General features: G+C 33.8%; 1 protein-coding gene across 1 annotated transcript in view; it reads left to right on the forward strand.

The window, feature by feature from the left end:
- Positions 1–12,933, forward strand: part of LOC140890146 (transcription factor MYB114-like) — a 29,565-nt gene extending 16,632 nt beyond the window's left edge. The window contains exons 2-3 of the mRNA XM_073297905.1: positions 11,958–12,087; positions 12,516–12,933. Of these exons, the coding sequence (XP_073154006.1) occupies positions 11,958–12,087; positions 12,516–12,933 (548 nt within the window). The remainder of the gene's footprint in view (positions 1–11,957; positions 12,088–12,515) is intronic.
- Positions 12,934–22,425: the final 9,492 nt, after the last annotated feature.

Raw genomic sequence — 22,425 nt, forward strand, 5'->3', positions numbered from 1 at the left:
TGTACAAATGCTTGAGAAATTGATGATATCATCATTTGACATCATAAACAATCCAGAGAAGTACTATTCATCCATTAACATCTTCCGATTTTCTAGTTCCATGTGAATTTTGCCATCGTACCTTATAGTTCTTCCTTCATAGATGCTCAGCTACTCTGGAGAATATGAGATAAATCCCTTGAGTCTAGATGTTTCAAGGTTCTGAAAAAGAGCAGATGCAGCTTCATCTTCCAACGAATAAACTAAATCAAAATTTATGGATAGGGAATTTGCGAGATAAGCAGGTGTTTGAGCGACCAATTTGATTTTTGAAATTTGGTAGAATAAGTGAGAGTGATGCATTTGTTGTAAAGAAGAAAATTCAGAGATATTTAGGAAATAGTGAAGACGATGAAGTGTGAATTAACTGATTAAGAAAGAATGGTGACTCTTCCAATTTCCTCGTACATGACACGTGACAGCTTAAAAAATTCACTTACAGTTTAAAAAAAACGTGTCTGACTGATAATTTTGGAAACTGAGGAGTTAAAACGTCACTTACTAAAATAAATAATTAAACTGAGTCAATCAGTGGTCTACTTTTAAAAAAAATTTAAAAAAATGACCAGTTTAGTCAGGGTATCGATGTCAGTCAGTTGAGCTAAATGACAACTGATTGACTTCAGGTAAAATCAGTTGACTGAATAAAATCTGAAGTTCCTCCTAAATCAATCAAAAGTATAAATCAACAAACTATAAATCAGTTTAGGGATAAGAGAAATCTTATTCTAATGCAGTCACTTTGAAAGGATGTCAGTTGCATCATTATTTGGTTGAGTTTTGACATTCAGTTGATATATGCTCCAATTGATGTCTTTTAGTGCATGAGTTCTCAACTGATATTACCCCTTAATTGATTCACCCCTCAAACTTTGTTTAAATGAATTTATGAGATCGTGAGGGTTGCATAATATAACTGATTGATCATGATAATCATTTTCATAAGAGTAGTCTTCAGTTGAGTCGCTGATCATAATAAGAATTCTTTAGAAAGGATGATATTCAGTTCAACATGTATGATCAGTTGGAATGTCTGTAGTGCCCCTTCAGTTGACCACTAAGATATCAGTTTGGTTATCAATTTGAGATAACATCTATTGATACGGAGTCAGTTGAGATGGAATCGTTTTGGTGGGCATCGGTTCAGATAATATCAGTTGATCATGAACACCAAAACTGATTTCTTGAGCTCTTAAATTCTTATCCCCTGTAAGAACAAATAAAACATACTATGGTACCCATACTTACTTAGGTCCAGATAGGATTAGTCCCATAGGAACCCGTACATTGATCAACCTTACTGGTCGACCATTGAGTTTGTGCTTGTGCAGAAACTTGTGGGCAATGTGTGTAATATGCATTGTGATGTGGGTGATGTGTATTAAATCTACATGTTGTTTTACCCTTCCCACATCATGAGACTGCCTGTATCTTTTTTGAACTGGCCTTCTGTGAAATCTTTGGTTATGATTGCCATTCGTTGAGCCATGTTTAGCTCGACTGGTCTTCCATTCTTGCCTTACACTAGAGCTCTTTGGCATATATCCAATGCTAAACTTCCTGCTATTGTTCTTAAATTCACCTGGCTTATTATTTTGCGGGGCAGGATTACTTTTTCATATATCAACCTGGACTAAACAAAATGAATGTATTTCCCTCTGCACATATCCTGTTTTGGTCGAGTATCAACTTCATAACTACTCATTTTATCTTTAAAACCCAGACCAGTTTTGTCTCTAGTTGGTCTCTGCAGTTCTTGCATTTCAGTCAAGGTGACTGAAGACTTATTCCAAGTCTTGAACATCTCAGTCAATTTCAGATTATCTGATTCTAACTACTGATTCTTAACTTGTATCCTGTCATTCTCTGTTTTTTGCTTAGCAATCTCTTTCTCCAGATTTATCTTGTCAACTGACGTTTACCCAACTGGGTTCAGTCGAGGGATCTAACAGATCATTTTGCCTACTTTGACTTCCTCAAATGACAAGGAAAGCCTTTGATACACATTAATCATTTCATGTAATGCATCAATTAACTTATCACGAGTAAAATTATTAAAGTTGAAATCAAATACATGCTTACTGGGAGATTCCAATTTTGCATCAGTTCTGTCTGCAGGTAGATGATCTCTTCTTCATCACTGGAACTTATGGATGCTTGATCATCATTTGTAATCAGAAACATGGTTGGTTCATTATCACTTTGGCTTAATTGACTGTCTGAATATAATATTTCATATTTTGATTCGATCAATTGGCTTCTGCATTGATCAACTAATTCAGTCTCCACGCCTAACTCAATCAACTTCTACCAAATGTCCTTGGTAGTTTGACAATTCTTGATTTTCTTGAAAGTGTAGTTGTCCAATGTTTCGTACAGGATGTTCTTTGCAACGTTGTTAAGATTGAAAATCTTCTTTTCTTCACTGTTTCACTCACACCTTGGTTTAGAAATAAGAACAGGACCATATGTAATTGTATACCACATATCATCATGTAAAACAGCAAGATGAGCTTGTAACCTCAATCTCCATTCATCAAAATCTTTAATAGAGAACATGGGATTAGTTCTTGTAGAATCCATCTTGAAATGTAGAACGTTCAGAGACGAGAAAGAACCTTTCTCTGATACCACTTTTAGGATCGGAAGTGCATGTAGATGGGGGGTGAATACACCACTTAAAATTTTCTTCGTTTATATCCTTTGAATTGATCTCCTTTCAACTGGAAATCTCAATTGCTTAAGATCAGTTCTCAAGGGGTCAACTGATTGGTCAGTTGACTGATTAATTCTTCAAAATGAGTTCAGATGGTTTGGCAACTGAGCTCCGGTCATTCTCGCGTGTCTATGTCAATCAACCAACTAGATAAGAGTGGAATGAGGTCGACTGCCAGATTGAACAATAACAAGATAACTTGATGTAACAAGTAATGCGGTAAATAAATAAGACAAGATGTGTTTCTGAATGCTCGGAGACTCAACTGTTCCTACGTCACCTCTTTTTAATTTTGGGAATGATTCAATGAATACTTTGAGTATTACAACCCTTCCAACACCCCAATCCAAGACTATGACTTTCCTAACTGCCATCTCGTAACTCCTAGACTTCAACAATACAAATCAATTCTTGACTGATTAGTTACAACTTGACTGGTAAGTCCTCGACTTACCATACAAAAATAATTTTTTACATAGTACACTAAACTGATTTTGAAACAAAGTGTTACAACTTAATTCTTTGCACAATTTGATCCTTCACTAGATTTGATAAATCTTGTAGTGTGTGCTTGAATTCTCTGGCTTCAGATAATTCTTCAACGTAAGCTTGAATTCTTCGAGTATTACTTTCAGTTGACTTAATAATATAGGAGAGTTCTTTGTGAGCCAGCAGCTCTTCTCAACTGCCTTTGATCCTTATTTATAGGTGAGAGCGCAACAATAGAAAGATTAAAAAACATCGGTACAAAGAAAGTCGTTGTCTTGTCTTTTCTCAACGTCATCAATCGCTGACATCCGTACTAAAAGTCCACGACTTCGTATTGTACTTTATTACAGTGTACGAGAAACCTTATCCATAAATATTGGGAAAAACTGATTGTACTTCTCAACTGACTATTTCTGAGGTAGACTGATTGTACACTATTAGTTCAGTTGCGCTTACTTCAGTTCTTTGACTGGTTCATTTCATTCTTGGTCATTCAACCCAGTTGGGCTTCCACCATTTTAGCTAATGTTCAGTTCAGTTGGCTTACACATCTAGTTAAGATTATTTTCAGTTAAGATATCTATTAGTTCGGTTCTGACTAGTTGACTTCAGTTGAGATCAAATGGTTAATTTGTATCCAGTTGTGTGAGAGTCTAGTCGAGTAATCATCTAGTTCAGTTGCTTAGATCAGTTGAGTAATTTGGCTCTGTCTAGTTTTTTACTTTAGATATTTTGTTTAACACCAAAACTAAATAATTGATTTTCCAATAGCATGTTTGTTCTCCATCTAGTGTGAGATTTGTAAGAACCGCTGCCCATCAATGGTCACTGGTATCTACGTATATCGCCAATTCATCTTCATCTTGAGGGACAACCGTTTTTGGGATATTTTTGCAAATCTCTTTTAATTTGCTAAGGCCTTTAGAGTGTTCTTATGTTCATATAAATGTAGCATCCTTTTTTAGTAATGGACTGAAAATTTTCCTGTGTTTTGCTATATTTTAGTGAAAATTCAAGCAAAATTTACAATTCCTAAGAAGCTTTGGAGTAGCTTCTTATCTTTGATATTTTCTAGAAAATTCTGCACATTTTTAACAATATATTCTTGCTTAAGTATTTCTGATTTATCTAGTTCTATTACAAGTAATTCAATTTTCCTTCTATCAATGACTGTCTTCTTTTCAGAGAAAACCAGTCCATCTTCTTTTCCAACTTTAGAGAAAATCTCTAAATATTTAACATGTTCATCCATATTTTTAGATGCTATTAAATATCATCAATATAAACAAAAATAAAATCAAGATAATCTTTAAAAAATTACCCATTTTTCTTTGAATTATTTGGGGTGCATTAGCAAATCCCATCGATAATAATTCCCAAAAAATATAATGACCTTGTGGTGTAGAGAAAGCTATGAAATTCTCGTTTTTCTCCTTCATCCGAATATGATAGAATTCGGAGTTGCAATCAAATTTAGAGAACTTTGTTGCATTGCGTGAACAACTAATTAAATGATCTCTACTTGGTATAAAATACCCATAAAATTCCATTATTTTATTTATTTCTTGGTAATTAATGACTTACCTGAGTTTATTTCTTTAAATATCACCATGAATTCATACCAGAAAGCCCGAATTGCTGTATTGTGATACCCTTGCTTTAATTAAACCAAGGTCCAAATGTTCCTTGATAATAATATGCATTTCCTTTTGATCAATTAGGTTCATTGGGATATACTTGAATCTTATGAACTCATACTCTTTGTCTTCCTTAATTTTAAGGTTGGATTGGAGTTGGTTTCTTTTCCACCATGCCAAGGGATCTTCATTTTAATTTTCTTTAGTCATTCTCTTGACATCTTCTAGGGATACCTTTGTTTCCAGATCTACTTCCTTTTGGTGTAAACCTATCTTAAAGGGATCCGTTCTTATTTGGAGCATTGTTTTCCAAAACCTTCCGGAGTCCTTCATTTTGGGTGTAGAAGTTTTCCTTCATAACCACGCATGATGTGAGAGTGGATTGGAATTTTCTGCAAAATGCCTCTCTTAGTCTTTGGACTATGATTATGTGATCACACGATGTTGTGAACATTAATATTATAGTCTCATTTTCTTGTGTATAGGATTTAAAAATTTCTAGAAAATTCCTAACAAGATGTCTGCTCCTGTATTATCAAAATAAATCGGTGGTATCTTCACCTTGTACCAAGATATTTGACCAGCCCCGTCAATTAAAATTTTAGTTTTCTTAATTTTTATGCATAAGATTAAGATTATTTTTGAGAAATCGCGTCCAGATACTTGAGGAAGTTCTTCTTCCATTTCCTTTGAAAAAACTCCTATTTTTGTTGTACATATTCCAGCTCCAGAATCAATATAAGCAACAAAATATTCTGCTTTATTGTTCATATGACATCACAACTAAGATGTATATCAAGAATGTACTATTGGTCCCACACCCGGTCCTTTGCCACAAATTCCATTCTAATTTTTACTTGTTTCCAAGGTTTATGTTCCTCAAGATACTCTAAAACTAGAACCAATTGGTTTGGTTCTTTTTCTAGAACACCCTTAATATAAAGCTCCAAGTTTATGATATTTATTACTGCTTGATAGGTTCCTATTATTGGTTTTTCTAAATAGCATATGGTATTTCAAGGGAATTGATTCCTCTTAATTACTTTTAATATCAAATACAATTTCGACTTCTTTCCATCTATTCGAACATCTAAGCTTTCCGATGGTCAAAAAGCTCTTTGGTACCGATTGAATTTCTTGCACAAGTGTTTTTTTCTCACCTGTAACTAGTGATGCTATCTCCTTGAAAAGATAGTCTCTTTGGTTTTTATCTAAGACTTTACTCTCTCTATAAAATCGTTTTGTCTTGGATTTGTATATCAGTTTCCTGTATTAATGAAAACTTGATTCTATCTGGATAGAACGCATGAGCGACTTTTTCAAATATTTTTGGCATTTCAATAAACTAATTTATGATAAAAAAAATTCTAAATGCATGATGTGTATTATATAAAGAATATGAAACCTGGTAAGTAATAGAATGTGGTCTATTTCCTTCTTTCATCAACCTTTTCTCCATGAAATTTTATGTAGCGTCAAGGCTCGGCTGAAGTTTTGATATGCCAGGTTGTAGGAAATTGTTGAATAAATAAATGCTAAAATATTTCCTCCGCAAATATTTTTTGAGATAGTTTCCAGTATTGACTCTTGAAGATTACCCATTTTTTATCGCATATAGAAATATCTATAGGTGAATCCAAGACATGGTTTTGTGCTATTTCTGACTTGATCTTATGTGTTTCCTCCTTTATCTCTTCAAAAGGAATTAATTGCATTTTCATATGTTTTCACGTAAGTTCCATTGGGATTTCCATTTTCTTCTGGAAACCTTATAGATCAGATGATCTTAAGCCAATATTTCCTTAGAATTTGTCGATTTGTCCTATAGAGAATCCTTGATATCTCTGTAGGGTAGGATTTTCTCTCATAATTTTCTGGACCATATTATGAGATATCGTGGTCTGGATAAAGAAACCAAATAAATCCTTGTCAAATTCTGATTCTGTCTCTCCATCCGACTCTTTTAGACTCAATACTTCTTCTTCATATATGCTTTCGTCTAAGGTAATATCCTTAAACTGGTATACTCGAATTAAATCTTGATAATGAACCTCTTATTCAATATCTGGAGTAGATTCAAAATGCTTTATTCCTTTTTTTTTTCTCATTTCTGTACAATTGGTCAAAATATGACCACTTGATCCACATGTCCAGCAAATGAAATCTTTAAAACTTTCATTGGCTCTGGTGTGCCTTCTTTTGAAATTTTTTTTGGTTGGGGTTCATCCCGTGCTTTGAGATGAGTCTGATGCTTGGGATAACACCCTACTTCTTGATGGTCCATTTCTTTGTCCAGATTTGTAAGATCTGGCTTTCTGCATGGACCATATTGTTCTTGTATTCCAAGAACTTCTTCCAACTTTTCCCATGGCATATGGATGAGATCTATAGCTCTTCCTTTTTTGCCTCTGCAGGTTTTTTCTAATAATTGTTGGAAGACCATTTTCTCTTCAACATAAAGGAGTACGTATGTTAATACCCCTTAACCTTTTGTAGTTCTTTTGTAAGGCTGCCAAATGTCATCATTCTTTCAAATTTCCTTTAAGAAAATAGGCTCTTTGAGCCAAAGTATATGGATTGTCTGGGATGTACTCCCTCATTAGCATTTCTCTCCAAGGACTTGGCAATTTGGCAAAGAAAAGTTGCATTTTTGTTCTTTCTTCGACTCCTGAATTCCAACTATATATAGTGAATACCATATTGTATTCATCTATTAAACAGATGTCCTGTAATTCAAGACTTTACAAAGCTTGAGTATACTTCTTCTTCTTCTTCTTCTTCTTCTTCTTCTTCTTCTTCTTCTTAACTATTTAAATAATCTACACCTATAAATTGCACTTTAAATTTGGTGGCCATTTTTCTAGCTAATTACGCTAAGGGATTCTCCGACAAGGAATGATTATTTGGTTTCAGTCGATGTCATTTCCGATCTTTTCTGATCTCATAAGACTCATTTCTAAAATTTTAATGATTCATTTTTATTAAGATCAAGTATTCTATTGCGATTCTCATAGCTGACTTCCAGTCTTCTGTAAGATCTTCTCTATTTTTGAAGTACAATGAAACGCCTACTACTAATAAATGCGGAATTTTTTTTTTTAATAATACTACTATACATACATGCCCATACATATATGTATATAAAAATAACATACTTTTTCTTAAATAACCTGAAAAAAATATTAAATAAATAAATCCTTAAAAATGTTTCATGCATCAATTTAAAATAATAAACAATGCTGTTGAAAAATCTCATATGCGGAAAAAATAATAAAATAAAACATGTTTCAAAACTCAACATAATAAACTAAATAGCTGCGACGGTCACGGGGTCCACTGCTCCGTAAGCTCACAAGTCCTCACCACCGGTAGGAGCTACATAAACGTCATCATGCTCACCTGCACCATATAAGCGTAGTGAGCCTAGGGGCTCAACATGTCTAATCCTTTATAACAAGGTTAAAAATAATGCATCACATAATTACTAATACATATACATGTACATGAGCATGCATGGAAATATTTTCATCACATAATAAAACTGCTGAATCATAAACTGAATCATAACCATAATCATAAACATATTATTTCTTCATCATATATAACATAATTGAGCAATGCTTTTTGAAACCTGAAGATGGTCCTATCCATAAGTGTGACGCTCATGTGTCGACTGATCAGTCTCCTGAACCAACGTACGATGGCGGTGATAAATCACCTCCTATGGTAGTAAACTACCGAATCATATGGTGGATAACCACCCCTATGGTAGTAAAACTACCGAATCATATGGTGAAAAACCACCCCTATGTCACACATACTTCAATTTCCACCAAAATATTTTATTGCTCATCATTTACATAATTATATACAGAAGAAATTTCATGAATGCATGCATTGAAAATATGTCCGTAATATATATTTAATTAATTTTTCATAATATACTTAAAATAGACTTCATGCATAAAAATAATTAAATATATATTCCGGACTTATTTATTTTTCATGGGTTGGTCCAAACTGCTGATCACTCACTTTAAGCCCATTAAACTTAAATAAAAGCCCAATAATCATATCTTAGTCCAAATAACTTAATTAACTTAACTGGGCCTAAATAAATTATTTAAACCCTTTAACTTAATTAAATCCAATAAAACTCTAGACTGGCCCCAAAAATCCACTGGCTGACCCAAAAATATTCATGGGCTCCCAAGCCCATAAAAATTATTAGGCTAACTTAAATAAATTATTTAAGGCCCAAATAAAATTATTTGGAGGCCCAAATAATTTTCTAACTAATTATTAAAGCCCAAAATACACTTAAACTATTAAATACTTAAAAATTAAAATACTCGAGCCCGGCCCACCTAACCCGGACCCGGACCATCTGAACCGACCCTGATACTACCCAGACCCGACCCGGACCACCCAGCCCAAGCCCAGCCCGAAATAAAACCCAAAAGTTCAAAACTTAACCCAAACATATTTTTGCTCACAACCAACTCTGTGCAGCTGTACTAATTCCTTTCTTTCTCTCTGATCAGACAATATTTGACCATGAAACCACTTCTAGAACTTAGCCAACATCAAGACGTTTCCATCAAGCTAAAAATCAGCCCAAACGGTGGTTCGAGGAAGGAGAACAAAGCCTTGCAACATGCTGTTCTCCAAGCTCACTTCCAGCCCTGAGCGGCTTCTGTAAATCCGATCGTTCTCCCTACTCCGGCCATATGTTTCCATGAAACCACTTCTCAATCCTAGCCAACATCTAGGGGGTTCAAACTCTTTAGACCTCACCCCAAACCATGGCCTGAGGAGGTAGACCAAAGACTTCTCCCTCAGAACCCAAATATGAGCGATCTGGTGCACCAAAGAAGAAGTGCTTCGTTTCAGACCCTTCCAGCCCCAAACCAACCACACCACTCAACCATAAGGACCCTCACACATGCACCCAGACGTTGGACATCAGCTTGGACCATCCCATGCAAAAAAAAAACGTGAGCATGAATCATGAAAGCAACCAAATTTGTGGACTGTTCATGCCATGAACGAAAATTCTGTACATAATCCATATATAACCTTAAAAAAATGATGATTACAAACATAAAAACGAATACATAGCTTATATGGTGTTGAAAGGAGAGAATTCAACATGCCTTGCTAATTATTATCGAATAATATCGCGTATACGGCTCCGGGACGACGAGACAGCGAAGAACTCCACAAAAATCCTGAAGGGCACGGCTAAGGGGCTGAAGAAGATGATGATAAATCTGATGAATGATGTGGGGGAGGCGGCTAGGGGATTAACATGAGTTTGGAGTTTTAGGTTTAGTGGAAAAAATAGATTTTTAGATTGATAATATGTTAATTAGGAGATAATTGCATAATATATATAAATAATACTTAATAAAACTCAATATAAAATTACCATGTTGATAAAATACTTAAATCCCGAAATTAATAAATATGCTAATTTTAAAAATTAATAAAAGTCAATAAAGGAACTAATTTTGGCTAAAAATCAACCCTTAAATAAATATATAATTAAATACTAAAATTTTCTTGACCAAAATATCATAAAATATTATTTTTAAGGCTCATAAAATCTCATAAAATATTTTTGGCTCAAAAGTTGATATCTCGTCCGTCCTCGGTCCCGTCTACGCGATCAAATAACTTATTTAATCAAAATCTAAAAATACAATAATTGCGGGTTAAATGATAAAATAAATTTAAATCATGCATATAATTCACATAATAACACATAAATGTCATTTAACCCAAATATAAATTTTAAATAATTATTTTTCCTAATTATGCATGCGAATTTACGTATAAAAATTTTCGGGTGTTACATACAATATATCAAGTTTAATCATAACCCGGTAGGGATGTATTGGTTCTAAAATAGTTTTTTCATAAGGTGTTTGATGCAAGGGAATTTAATTCCTTCTTGACCTTGTCCCTGATGGATGTGATTCTCCTCCTGTATGAAATTCCGTATGGTTTTCTCATATATTTGTGTTATGGAATCCCACACTTTTTTCTTTTTGTGCAATTGTCTTACTAGGGATTGATCACCCCCAGTTGTGTTCATTTTTAGATCGACGACCTTACGTTTTGAAAATGATTCTGCTAGGTCCTGTAGATTCTCAAGACCCATCCTTTCAATAGTTGTCATCAGTTTTTCTTTTTTGAGAAAGTTTTGATAAGACCGATCAATTTTTCTTCGTCGGTAAGAGGCCGTTTCTGCACTTCTTTGGATTTTTCCCTCTGATGTACGAGAGGTTCTGTACCAAATGATGGTGGTGAACTTCATCCCGTAACCTTTTGACTAGAACTAGGTTGTTGTTCTAGATTTTTGGATCCTTGTTTGAATATTCTTTACAGTTTCAGAATTTATTCTTGGTTTTTAAGGATAAATTCAATTTGTTGTGGTACATAATATTGATGTTTGCCATAATTTTGTATTGTCTTTTGAATTTCTCTAATATCTCCCGAGATCTTAGATGAATTCAGAGCAATTTATAAGAATTTGTGACTCTAAATCATAATTTACCTTAGTATTCTGATTAGCTTCTAACTCTTCCTGATATCTAACCTTAGTTAGAATTCCTTGTTTAAAATATTCCAAAATATTGGAATAAATCTTGAAATAAAAAATCTCGAACATATGTTCAGATCCATGATTTGAGAAGAAATATCCTCCTCTACCAAGTATGAGTTATAGAATAATAATAATTTTATATGTTTGAAAGAAAATACCTAGGCTTTGATATCATTTTCAGACATCTTTTCTTATTATATGTAAAATTTTATATGTCAAGGGTATTTAAGAATTTTTTGATAAAAAAGTTTCTTGAAGTTTTGAATTAATCAAAACCTTGAAACATTTAGGAGTAAATTGGAAATGTTAGAACATTTGGGATTGAACGGGTAAGGTCCAAAACATTTGGGACAAAACCTGGTTTTTCCCTCGATTTGCATGATGTATTTCAAAAATTTTCTTTCAATATTGATGAAAAAGTTATGAATTTATTGCAATATGTTTGTTTGGTTTTTATAATTTACAGGGTTAAACAGATGTAGAAAGAGTTGCAGATTGAGATGGATAAATTATCTGAGTCCAAATATTAAAAGGGGTTATTTTACTGCAGAAGAAGTGGATCTCTTGATAAGGCTTCACAGGCTTCTAGGAAACAGGCAAGTAACTAACTCAAAAATAGATACAAGACCATCGAGTATGGACCATTACTATAAGAGGACATGATTTGAAAGACTAAATAGTGGATTTTTTGTTTTGCTTTTAGTTCATTTTGTTAAAGTTCTGACATGGTATATATCAAACATGTCATCAATATCTCCTGTTATGTCATGAATATCCAAAATCATATCAAAAATATTTATATCACATCAACATTCCGACAAGAATAGATTAAAGATTAAATTTGAGACCTCAAACCCTGAATAATTTAGGTTAATTTAAATAAAGATTTTTTTAATGGTGATTTCCTATTTTAAAAAAAAATTCTAATATGTTTTTGTGGTTTTGTAAAAATGAACGAGATACTAGGATTTTGAACAAATGTAAATCAACCACACAACATATACCTGTGTTACTTTTAATACAGATGGTCGTTGATTGCTGGAAGAATTCCTGGACGAACTGCAAATGATGTGAAGAATTTTTGGAACACTCACATGGCGACGAAGGTGTCATCTTCTCCAAAAACAAGTGAACCAGTTGAGAAAAATGAAATTATAAAGCCCAAACCTCACAAGCTATCAAAACTAGCCATGTCGATTAATAAGCCATTTGAAGAGCCACAACAAAAATCACAGTGGTGTAGTAATGTTCTTGACACAACAGAAACAAGGAAGATCAATGGACAAAACCTATTTTCGATTCCAAGAGGTTTGTATTCTGGTGGGGGAACGACTGAAAAGTCACGTGCAGGAAATAATTCCACTACTCAAAAAGATGTTGACAATGGGGTGAGTGAAATCTCTATGGGTTTCTGGAAATCGTTAGAATTTTTTAATTGTTAGATTTGATGATGTTTAATTGTGTTTCGAAACCATTTTTTGTGTGTGGAAATTGTTAGAATTTGATGATGAACATCATCATAATAATAGAAATACGTGTGAGTTTGAGCAATAGTCAGGAGATCTATCTTACGGATATAGATCAGTCTTGAAAAAATTATTCGCGAGATGATTTCATATGAGTTTTTGTATATTTTTATTGTGTTCGAGAGTCCATTTCTCCTTTGTATTTGACCTCCCTTAAGAAAATAGTTTAATATCGATAAGGTTGCACTTGAGTGAAAGGATTTCAAATCTATGAATTTATATTATAGTATATTGTTAATAATCTATATTCTATATCTATCTATATATCTATGAAAGTGACACTTTTGATTATGAAGTTACGGTTTTGTCCTTATTTATTTCATTTAAAAATTAATGTTGTTGTCATTTTCAAGGATTTTTATGATTTTTTATGTCATTTTATAGATTAGTCAATGAGTAATTAATTTGTGTTTATTTGTTTATTCAAGGTAGAATAATTGCTAATATTTAATTTATGTCCTAAAATAAAAAAAATATTTATTTAAATTGAAAGCTATCTTAATTTCTTTGTCTATAAATCTAAAAAATTATTAATTTTGTGGAACTATTTTAACTTTTATCGTTTTCGCCATGTTTTTAGTCTAATGAACTTTCTTTGTCTATAAATTTAAAAATATTACGAATTTTATGAACTTATTTTAACTTTTATCGTTCTCTCTATGTTTTTAGTCTACTAAAATTTTAACATAATATTTTTATTATTATATTAAACTTTTAAGAAAAATAAAAAATGAAATAGAAGCATTAAATTTAATCATCTGGTTCAAGGCAAGTGAAATTCTATATTTACGTCAAAGTGGAGCTTTTTAATTGTGAATTTACAATTTTGTAACCCCCCAGATTCGACAACTGTCCCCATCAGCTTCCACTTAGTTCGTCCCCAAACCAAACTGTACTAGGAGAGACCAAGCTTTTGATACCAACTGTAAGGCCCCAGATTCGACGACCATTCCCGCAGTATAAAGACGGGTCTTTCCAGCATGCTTATGTCCTCACTCACACGCACCCTGAGATACTTCCCAAGGTGTCACCCATTCTATAATTTCTCCAAGTCAAGCACGCTTAACTTTGGAGTACTTATGTGATGAGCTCCCAAAAAAAGATGCACCTTTGTGATATGAGTAGTATATATCAAATCTTTTGTACCTCTCATTCCGGTGTGAGATCGGTTCATTCATGCCACCCATCGCTCATTCATTGATGGAGTTTCCATCTTTCAGATATTAACCACTCATATTGCAGACCATGTACCGCCCTAAGACATTTGGCTTCGGGTGTCACATTACGCAATACACACACTAAATTTTCATATAATTATACATAAATCATCAAATCTCATCTGGATCGTTAAAAACAACATCAAAATCCTTTAAAAACTATATGGCTTCAACGATACATGAAAGAAAAGGATTTTTACTTACCTTATACTATAACAGAGATGACCCTGAGATGATTCTACGATCAGAACGTACCCAGAACACGATCGGAATGATCAAAGAGCAAGTAGGACTAGCCCTATCCGCCTCTCATCTACATCCTATCTCTTCTCTCATTCTCTGCGTTCTATTTTCTTTTCTTTTCCCAATCTCTCTTTTGTTTTTTCACGCTATCTCTTTTTTTTCGTTTGTTTTGTTTTAAATTAATTCAAAAGCCCGGTGCAGTAATATATTAATCTGTTCCATATTCTAATTCTAATAATCCTAAGGTCCAGTCCACTCCCTAATATAAATATGTTAATATCTCTCTAGACAACACAAAAATCTATAAAAATAAATAAAATACATTTTAATCTTCTTATCGTTTCCGGGTATCTTTTCACCAGAATGCCTCCAAAAATCATCCCCTAAAATTTAAAACCTCAGAAGTAACAATTAAATGTTAGAAATAAAATAATTACACTCTAACACATATAAAATTTAAAATTTTAAAAATCAAATAAATGGAATTCATGCGGGCTGGTTGGTCACTTAAATTTTGGGGTGTTACAGTTTTGTCCTCATTTTATTTTATTTAATAATTAATTTTGTAGTCATTTACAAGAAATTTTAAGGTTTTTCATGTCATTTTATAGCTTAGTGTTAAGTGATTTAGTTTTGGTGATAATAACCAGTAGAAGTAGATGCTTTCAATAGACAAGCTAATCAGTAGTAATCAAGAGCACGTAAAACAATCTCAGCAGACTAAGTCCATGAATATAGTAATATCAGAAACAAGAAGTCTAACTAAGCTTTATCGCCTTATCAGTAGCCTTAGTCTAGCTGACTAGTAGATAGTTTCAGAAGGCCTACTCGAGCAAAACCCAGTTGTCTATTATGCAGTAGACACCTCATTTATTAGCTGTTCTGTTCTCATAGTACACTTTATTTAATTCCGCAGACTAGCATTTATGACACATTTATTGCACATCCTCTTGATTATGAAAGATGTGACATACTATGTAAAACATATTCCGTGATTGAAGGCACAATAAATGAAGAAGTTAATAGAGCCGTTTATTAACGTTGGATTAAAAGATATATAAAGATCATCGGCTCATTCGAGTGAAGAGACAGAGATCCATAGAAGAGAAAATCAGCTATCAAAAAAAACATACCAGTCTCAAATACACTCGAAAGAATACTCTTGCACACTTAACAAATATACATCAGATCCTTAGATCATTTGTGCACCCGATTCATTATATCATTTTCAGAGTATATGCTTTGTAAACTTTTGAAAAAACACTACAAGAAAAACGGCTAAAGACAACAGATTTTATCCGTTGTCGTAGGCTGCAGAAAACTGTTGTACTTTGTTGAAAGAGCGCCCAACGACAACGGATTTTATCCGTTGTCTTTTCTCTCTACGAAAACGGATAAAATCCGTTGTCTTTTCTCTCAACGACAACGGATAAATCCGTTTTCTTTTCAAAAATCCGTTGTCTTTTCTCCATACGACAACAAATTTTATCCGTTGTCTTTTAAAGGACTTTTAACAACAACGAAAAATACAACAGTTTTAAAATGACAATGATAATGGATAAAATCCGTTGTCGTTTCTGAAATAAAAAAAATAAATTTTAATATACAAATTTCAATATTCTAAATAAATCAAAATTTAAAATTTCCAAAATAAAATTTAATATACATTTTTCAATATTACAAATCAATCAAAACTCTAATTCTAATTCAATCTACACTATAAAATAGAGTTATGAACTAATCTATATAAATTAACTTGGAACACTCGTTTCAGCATAGATTAACATCCACTTTTATCCCTTGCACTAATTCAAAATAATATTACAACAGTAAATGCAAATTTTCGACATGTATATTGCTGAATAAGAAGTTTAAGAGATCCGAGCTTTTTATTAACTGAAACGAGGCAACCATGATCAAGTAATTCACAAGATTGACAAACTGTACATAACCATTTAATATTATCCTAGTTTTGACTTCCGTTGTTGGGGAAGAATCTCATCTGTTAGGAAACATATTCTTTGAAATAGAAAATCCAAAAATATTTAAAAGCCAAAAATATCTAAAAGCCAAACATATTCTTAACCAAACAATAACCAAATTCCGAACATCATATGCCAATAAAAAAGAATAAATAATGATATAAAAAAAGTTTATATTTCTCTTCCACATAATTAAAAGAATCTACTCTAAAATTATGGCTACATAAGATGTTGTCTATATAGCATCTGTCATGCCTATTCTATATGATGGATTTTTGGATACATAAGATGTACTCTACAGCATCTGTGCCTATTCTAAGATGGAATTTTACAAGATTGTAAACTAGAAATCATCATCAACACAACACAAAACCAGCATCAATCAAAAGATGAAATCAAGTTCATAAACCCCCATTCATCACTAGAAATTTGATTAAGATTACAGAAATAACGCAAAACTAGAAAATGCTACAGTAATATATATGTATATATACACACACGATGCAATATGATAGTGTCTAGCTCACAGCAGAATATTATTAAAGATGTTAAGATCCGGAGTTAATTCTACTTCAAATTAAAATTAACTCGATAAAAAAAGATTAATTCTTCAAGTATATATAAACAACTCACAAGGTGAGATATGTGACATAGATAGATATTGATATCATAATTTCAACATCAAATGAGATAGGGGTCCTTTTCGGGGGTTTTTTTTCGCTGTACATGAAACCAAATAGGCATATATGATCATTAATTGAAACACGTGATTTATTGGAGGACAAAATTTAATTTAATAAAGCTAGCGGTGGTCGCAAATACATTATTCCAATGTTAAGAAACAATTAATTAATATTTGTGAAACTCATGAAATAAAATTAGGGAAAGGGACTTGCATGATATCCACCGTGGCAGCGAAAGCTTCTGGATAATCGAGTGGTTCTGCGTGATCGTGCTTAAATTCGGACCTGAAAATGTATTTGATTATGTGGAAAGCGTAAATTTATTCCCACTTACAGAGGCCGTTCTTGAGGATTAATTTTTATTCGTATTGATAAATCATTAAAAAGCTTGAAAATCAACTACGACAACAGTACCAACTAGGGAAATTTCTCATGAGCACAAGATTATATACGGAATGCAGGGAATTAAATAACTAACTTATCCTCCATCGTTGAATTCCGCAAGTACTTTTCAATCTACTCACTTTCTTCACTTCTGTACGTTATGTGAGTTGGAATATTGATTAATATTAAAGACTACAAGATCATACAAAATGAAAATCATGTAGTACCTTTCTCTTGCGTAATTATCGGCAAACAACACAAGGATCAGAAATGGAAAACGAGTGTTTGGTGTTTACACTTCAGATTCATCTGATGCAAAATTGTTTCAGAGTGAAAAAGAGTGCATTACCTGGGCACCTTGTACTCAGGGTAACATTCTGCGACCTTAGCAGCAAAGTCACTGAAATGAGATATAGCTTCAATGCACAAGTGACGTACAGTAGCTGATGCATTTTCATACACAAGTATGTGTGCCAGAGCCACATTCTGAACATTCACAGATCCCATGTAGGAATCCTGGTAAACTTCGTCATGGCCTGTACATACCCAAACAACTAATTCTGATTTAAGGATCATCTTGACCCTGAGATATGGTAAAATGCATGCTAATTTCTGACTTGATCCCAAATATTTTGATGAGAAGTTTGGAATTGGGTTACCCTAAAGAAGGTGAATAATCATCTCCATACTTGCATCTAGTGCCGGAGGTGATATGAATCTTATGTATGAAAGGCAACAAGATTTCAACGAATCGCACCTCAATTCCATAACAAAAGAATTCAAAGATTTTTGTCCCGACTTTGAAACAAGTAACAGATTTTGGAATCTCCACCTCTAGTTGAACCTGTAACTAGCAACAGAGAATTCACGATAGAAAACAATCGAAGATTCAAATTAGACCTTCAAAGGAACCTGTCTTTGACAACCCAATTGAAAATCGATTGACAAACGCCACAAAGCTATGAAACTTTGATAAGTTTGATTTTGGATAAAGCAAAAGCTTTGATAAAATTTTAGAGAGAATTTTGTATTGAATAATCAATAATCTGAAAATCTTAGTTATCATTAAAATAATGAATGTTGTAGTATTTATATTACAACCCAAAATATTTAAATATAACGCAAAATAAATAAAAAAGATATCAAATATATCTCCTAAAGTTTTCTAGTAGGAATAAAAGACCTAAAATAAACAAAGTAAATCAAAAATATTAAAAATCCCGAACACACACACAAACACCTTTGGTGCGTGTAAAAGGGCATGGCGCGGACGCGCTAGAGAGAGGCGCGGGCGCGCCGAAGTTGCGCAGACAATGGTGCGGGCGCGCCGAGAGTTCGCAAAAACATCGTCAATTTGGCATCCGTAAGTGCGGGCACGCGATCATGAGGCGCGGGCGCGCTTCTTCTTCGCAAAAAAATGGCGCGGGCGCGCGAGTCTGGGGCACGGGCGCACCTTGGCTTCGAGCAGGGTCTTCAATTTCTTAACTTTCTTGACCTCCTTTGACCTCAATAAGATTATAACTTCCTCCAAATTGAATATCAAGAAATCCAACGCCCTCTTGTGTCTTCAACAACAAAGATTGAAGTGCTTCCTTAAACTTCTGAGCTCGGCCTCTCGTAACCGGTCCTCGTGGTATCTCCAACGGATTCTTAGTCACTTGATCAGCATGCGAGCCATCCATGATCGCATCATCCTTCCCTTCTTGAAAAGGATTTGTCCTCAAATCTTGATCATCACCTAGATAAATCAGAAACATTAAAAGTAGCACTGACATTATACTCACCTGACAAATCTAATTTGTAAGCGTTGTCGTTGATGCGCTCCAATACTTGTAACGGTCCATCGCCTCTAGGTAAAAGCTTTGAGTGCCGTTTTTCAGGAAACCACTCTTTCCTCAAATGCAACCACACCCAATCTCCTGGTTCAAACACAACTCTCTTCTTTCCCTTATTTGCTTGCTTTGTATACTGCAAATTCTTTTTCTCAATGTTCGCCTTCACTTTTTCATGCAAATTTCTCACAAATTCCGCCTTTTTCTTACCATCCATGTTAACCCTTTTACTCATAGGTAAAGACATCAAATCCAATGGGGTTAAAGAATTAAAACCATACACAATTTCAAAGGGTGAAAAATTTGTAGTAGAATGCACACTACGATTATATGCAAACTCAACAAATGGCAAACATTCTTTCCAACTCTTCAAATTCTTTTTAATTATAGTACACAACAAAGTTCCTAACGTTCTATTAACAACTTCAGTTTGACCATCCGTTTGAGGATGACAAGTAGTCAAAAACAGTAATTTAGTACCAAGTTTGCACCATAATGTTTTCCAAAAGTAGCTCAAAAAACGAGTATCTCTATCAGACACAATACTCCTAGGCATGCCATGCAATCTAACAATTTCATTAAAGAACAAGTCCGCAACATGAGATGCATCATCAGATTTATGACACGCAATAAAATGAGCCATCTTAGAAAATCTATCAACCACAACAAAAATTGAATCCCTCCCCTTCTTAGATCTCGGTAGTCCTAAAACAAAGTCCATAGAGATATCTACCCACGGTTCACTAGGAACAGGAAGTGGAGTATACAAACCATGTGGTTGTTGTCTAGACTTTTCTTTCCTACAAGTCACACATCTTTCGCAAATTTTCTCAACATCATGCTTCATATGTGGCCAATAAAAATGTTCATGCAAAGTTTCATAAGTTTTAGCCACTCCAAAATGCCCCATTAAACCACCCCCATGTGATTCCTTAACAAGTAATTCACGAATAGATGACTTAGGAACACACAACTTATCCTCCTTAAACAAATACCCATAATGCATGAAGAATTTATCTTTTGGACCATGCAAACATGACGCATACATCTCACCAAAATCAAGATCACTAGGATATAACTCTTTCACATACTCAAATCCTAAGAATTTAGAATCTAGAGTAGATAAAAGTACATACCTTCGTGATAGAGCATCCGCTACCACATTTTCCTTCCCTTGCTTGTATTTGATAACGTAGGAAAAAGTTTCCACAAACGCCACCCACTTGGCATGTCTCTTGTTCAGCTTTTGTTGTCCTTTGAGATGCTTCAAAGACTCATGATCTGTATGAATCACAAATTCTTTTGGCCTCAAATAGTGTTGCCATGTCTCAAGTATCCTTACCAACACATAAAACTCCTTGTTGTAGGTAGGATAATTCAAGGACGCCCCACTTAGCTTCTCACTGAAGTATGCAATCGGTCTCCCACCTTGCATCAAGACATCTCCAATCCCTACACCTGACGCATCACATTCAATTTCAAAGGTATTAGAAAAATCAGGTAAAACAAGTAAAGGAGCATTAATTAATTTATGCTTGACAATATTAAAAGACTTCTCTTGCTCCTCGCCCCAATGGAATGGAACGTTCTTTTTGATCATCGCAGTCATAGGTGCCACCAAAGTACTGAAATCTTTCACAAATCTCCTATAAAAACTTGCAAGGCCATGAAACTTCGAACTTGACCAATAGAAGTAGGCGTTGGCCAATCTCGAATTGCACTTACCTTGTCCTCATCAACTCTGACATCTTGGGAACTCACAACAAAGCCAAGAAACACAAGTTCTTTTGTACAAAACACACACTTTTTCAAGTTAGCATACAAATGTTCAGCTTTTAGTGTGATTAGCACAATTCTCAAGTGTTCGACATGCTCATCCAAATTTTTGCTATACACCAAGATATCATCAAAATATACCACAACAAATTTTCCAATATAAGCATGCAACACATGATTCATCAATCTCATAAAAGTGCTAGGTGCATTAGTTAGTCCAAAAGGCATAACTAACCACTCATACAAGCCATATTTAGTTTTAAAAGCAGTTTTCCACTCATCACCTTCTCTCATCCTAATTTGATGGTAACCACTTTTTAAATCAATTTTACTAAAGACGCTAGAACCATGTAACTCATCCAACATATCATCTAGTCTAGGAATAGGATGCCTATACTTGATGGTAATGTTATTAATGGCTCTATAATCCACACACATTCTCCATGAACCGTCTTTCTTAGAAACCAACAAAACAGGCACTGTACAAGGAGACATAGACTCACGTACAAACCCCTTATCAAGAAGTTCACTTATCTGCCTTTGTAGTTCTTTTGTTTCCTCCGGTTGCTCCTATACACTGGACGGTTTGGCAACGCACTTCCGGGAACAAAATCAATTTGATGCTCAATCCCCCTCAAAGGTGGTAATCCTTGAGGCAAATCCTCCGAAAATAAATCTTCAAATTCCTGCAAAAGAGAAACAACATTGCTCGGAAGATTTTCGGCTGTATCACTTGTGTTAAGGAGAAACTCTTTATAGCAAATCAACACAAGTGGAGTATTGATGAAACTTAAAATTTGTAATTATTTATATGTTAAAAAGTGTGTTTTAAAATTTAAGTTTAATTAAAATTATGAAGTTGTATTATTTTAGTGTTATGTGTTTATATTTAAATGTTTTACTAAAATGTTGTATTTTACGATTTGCGCAGGTTTGGTAAAAATAAAATTACTCAAGCTACAGTGGTCATAATGGAGTAATCTCAAAACCTGTAGAATCACAAAAGAGGCATCTTCAACTTTGTAGAAGACAAGAAATTCCAAAAACTTCATTAAGATGATCAAAATAATAAAACATCAAAATGGAGATAGATTTACTTTTACTATGACCAGCTTGGAGTAAAAATATCATAAGTATTTCATATTTTATCCAAAAGGGGTGAATGAGTTGTCCAAACACATCTACACAAAATATCCTACGTGTTTTATGTTGAAAAGAAAGGCTGAATCGGTGTTCTAAGGTATCAAACATGCCAATTAAAGTTGGGTCATGGTATTGACATTCAAGGAGA

The sequence above is a fragment of the Henckelia pumila genome, chromosome 3, assembly GCF_033568475.1.
Source record: "Henckelia pumila isolate YLH828 chromosome 3, ASM3356847v2, whole genome shotgun sequence".
NCBI classification, from domain to species: Eukaryota; Viridiplantae; Streptophyta; class Magnoliopsida; order Lamiales; family Gesneriaceae; genus Henckelia; species Henckelia pumila.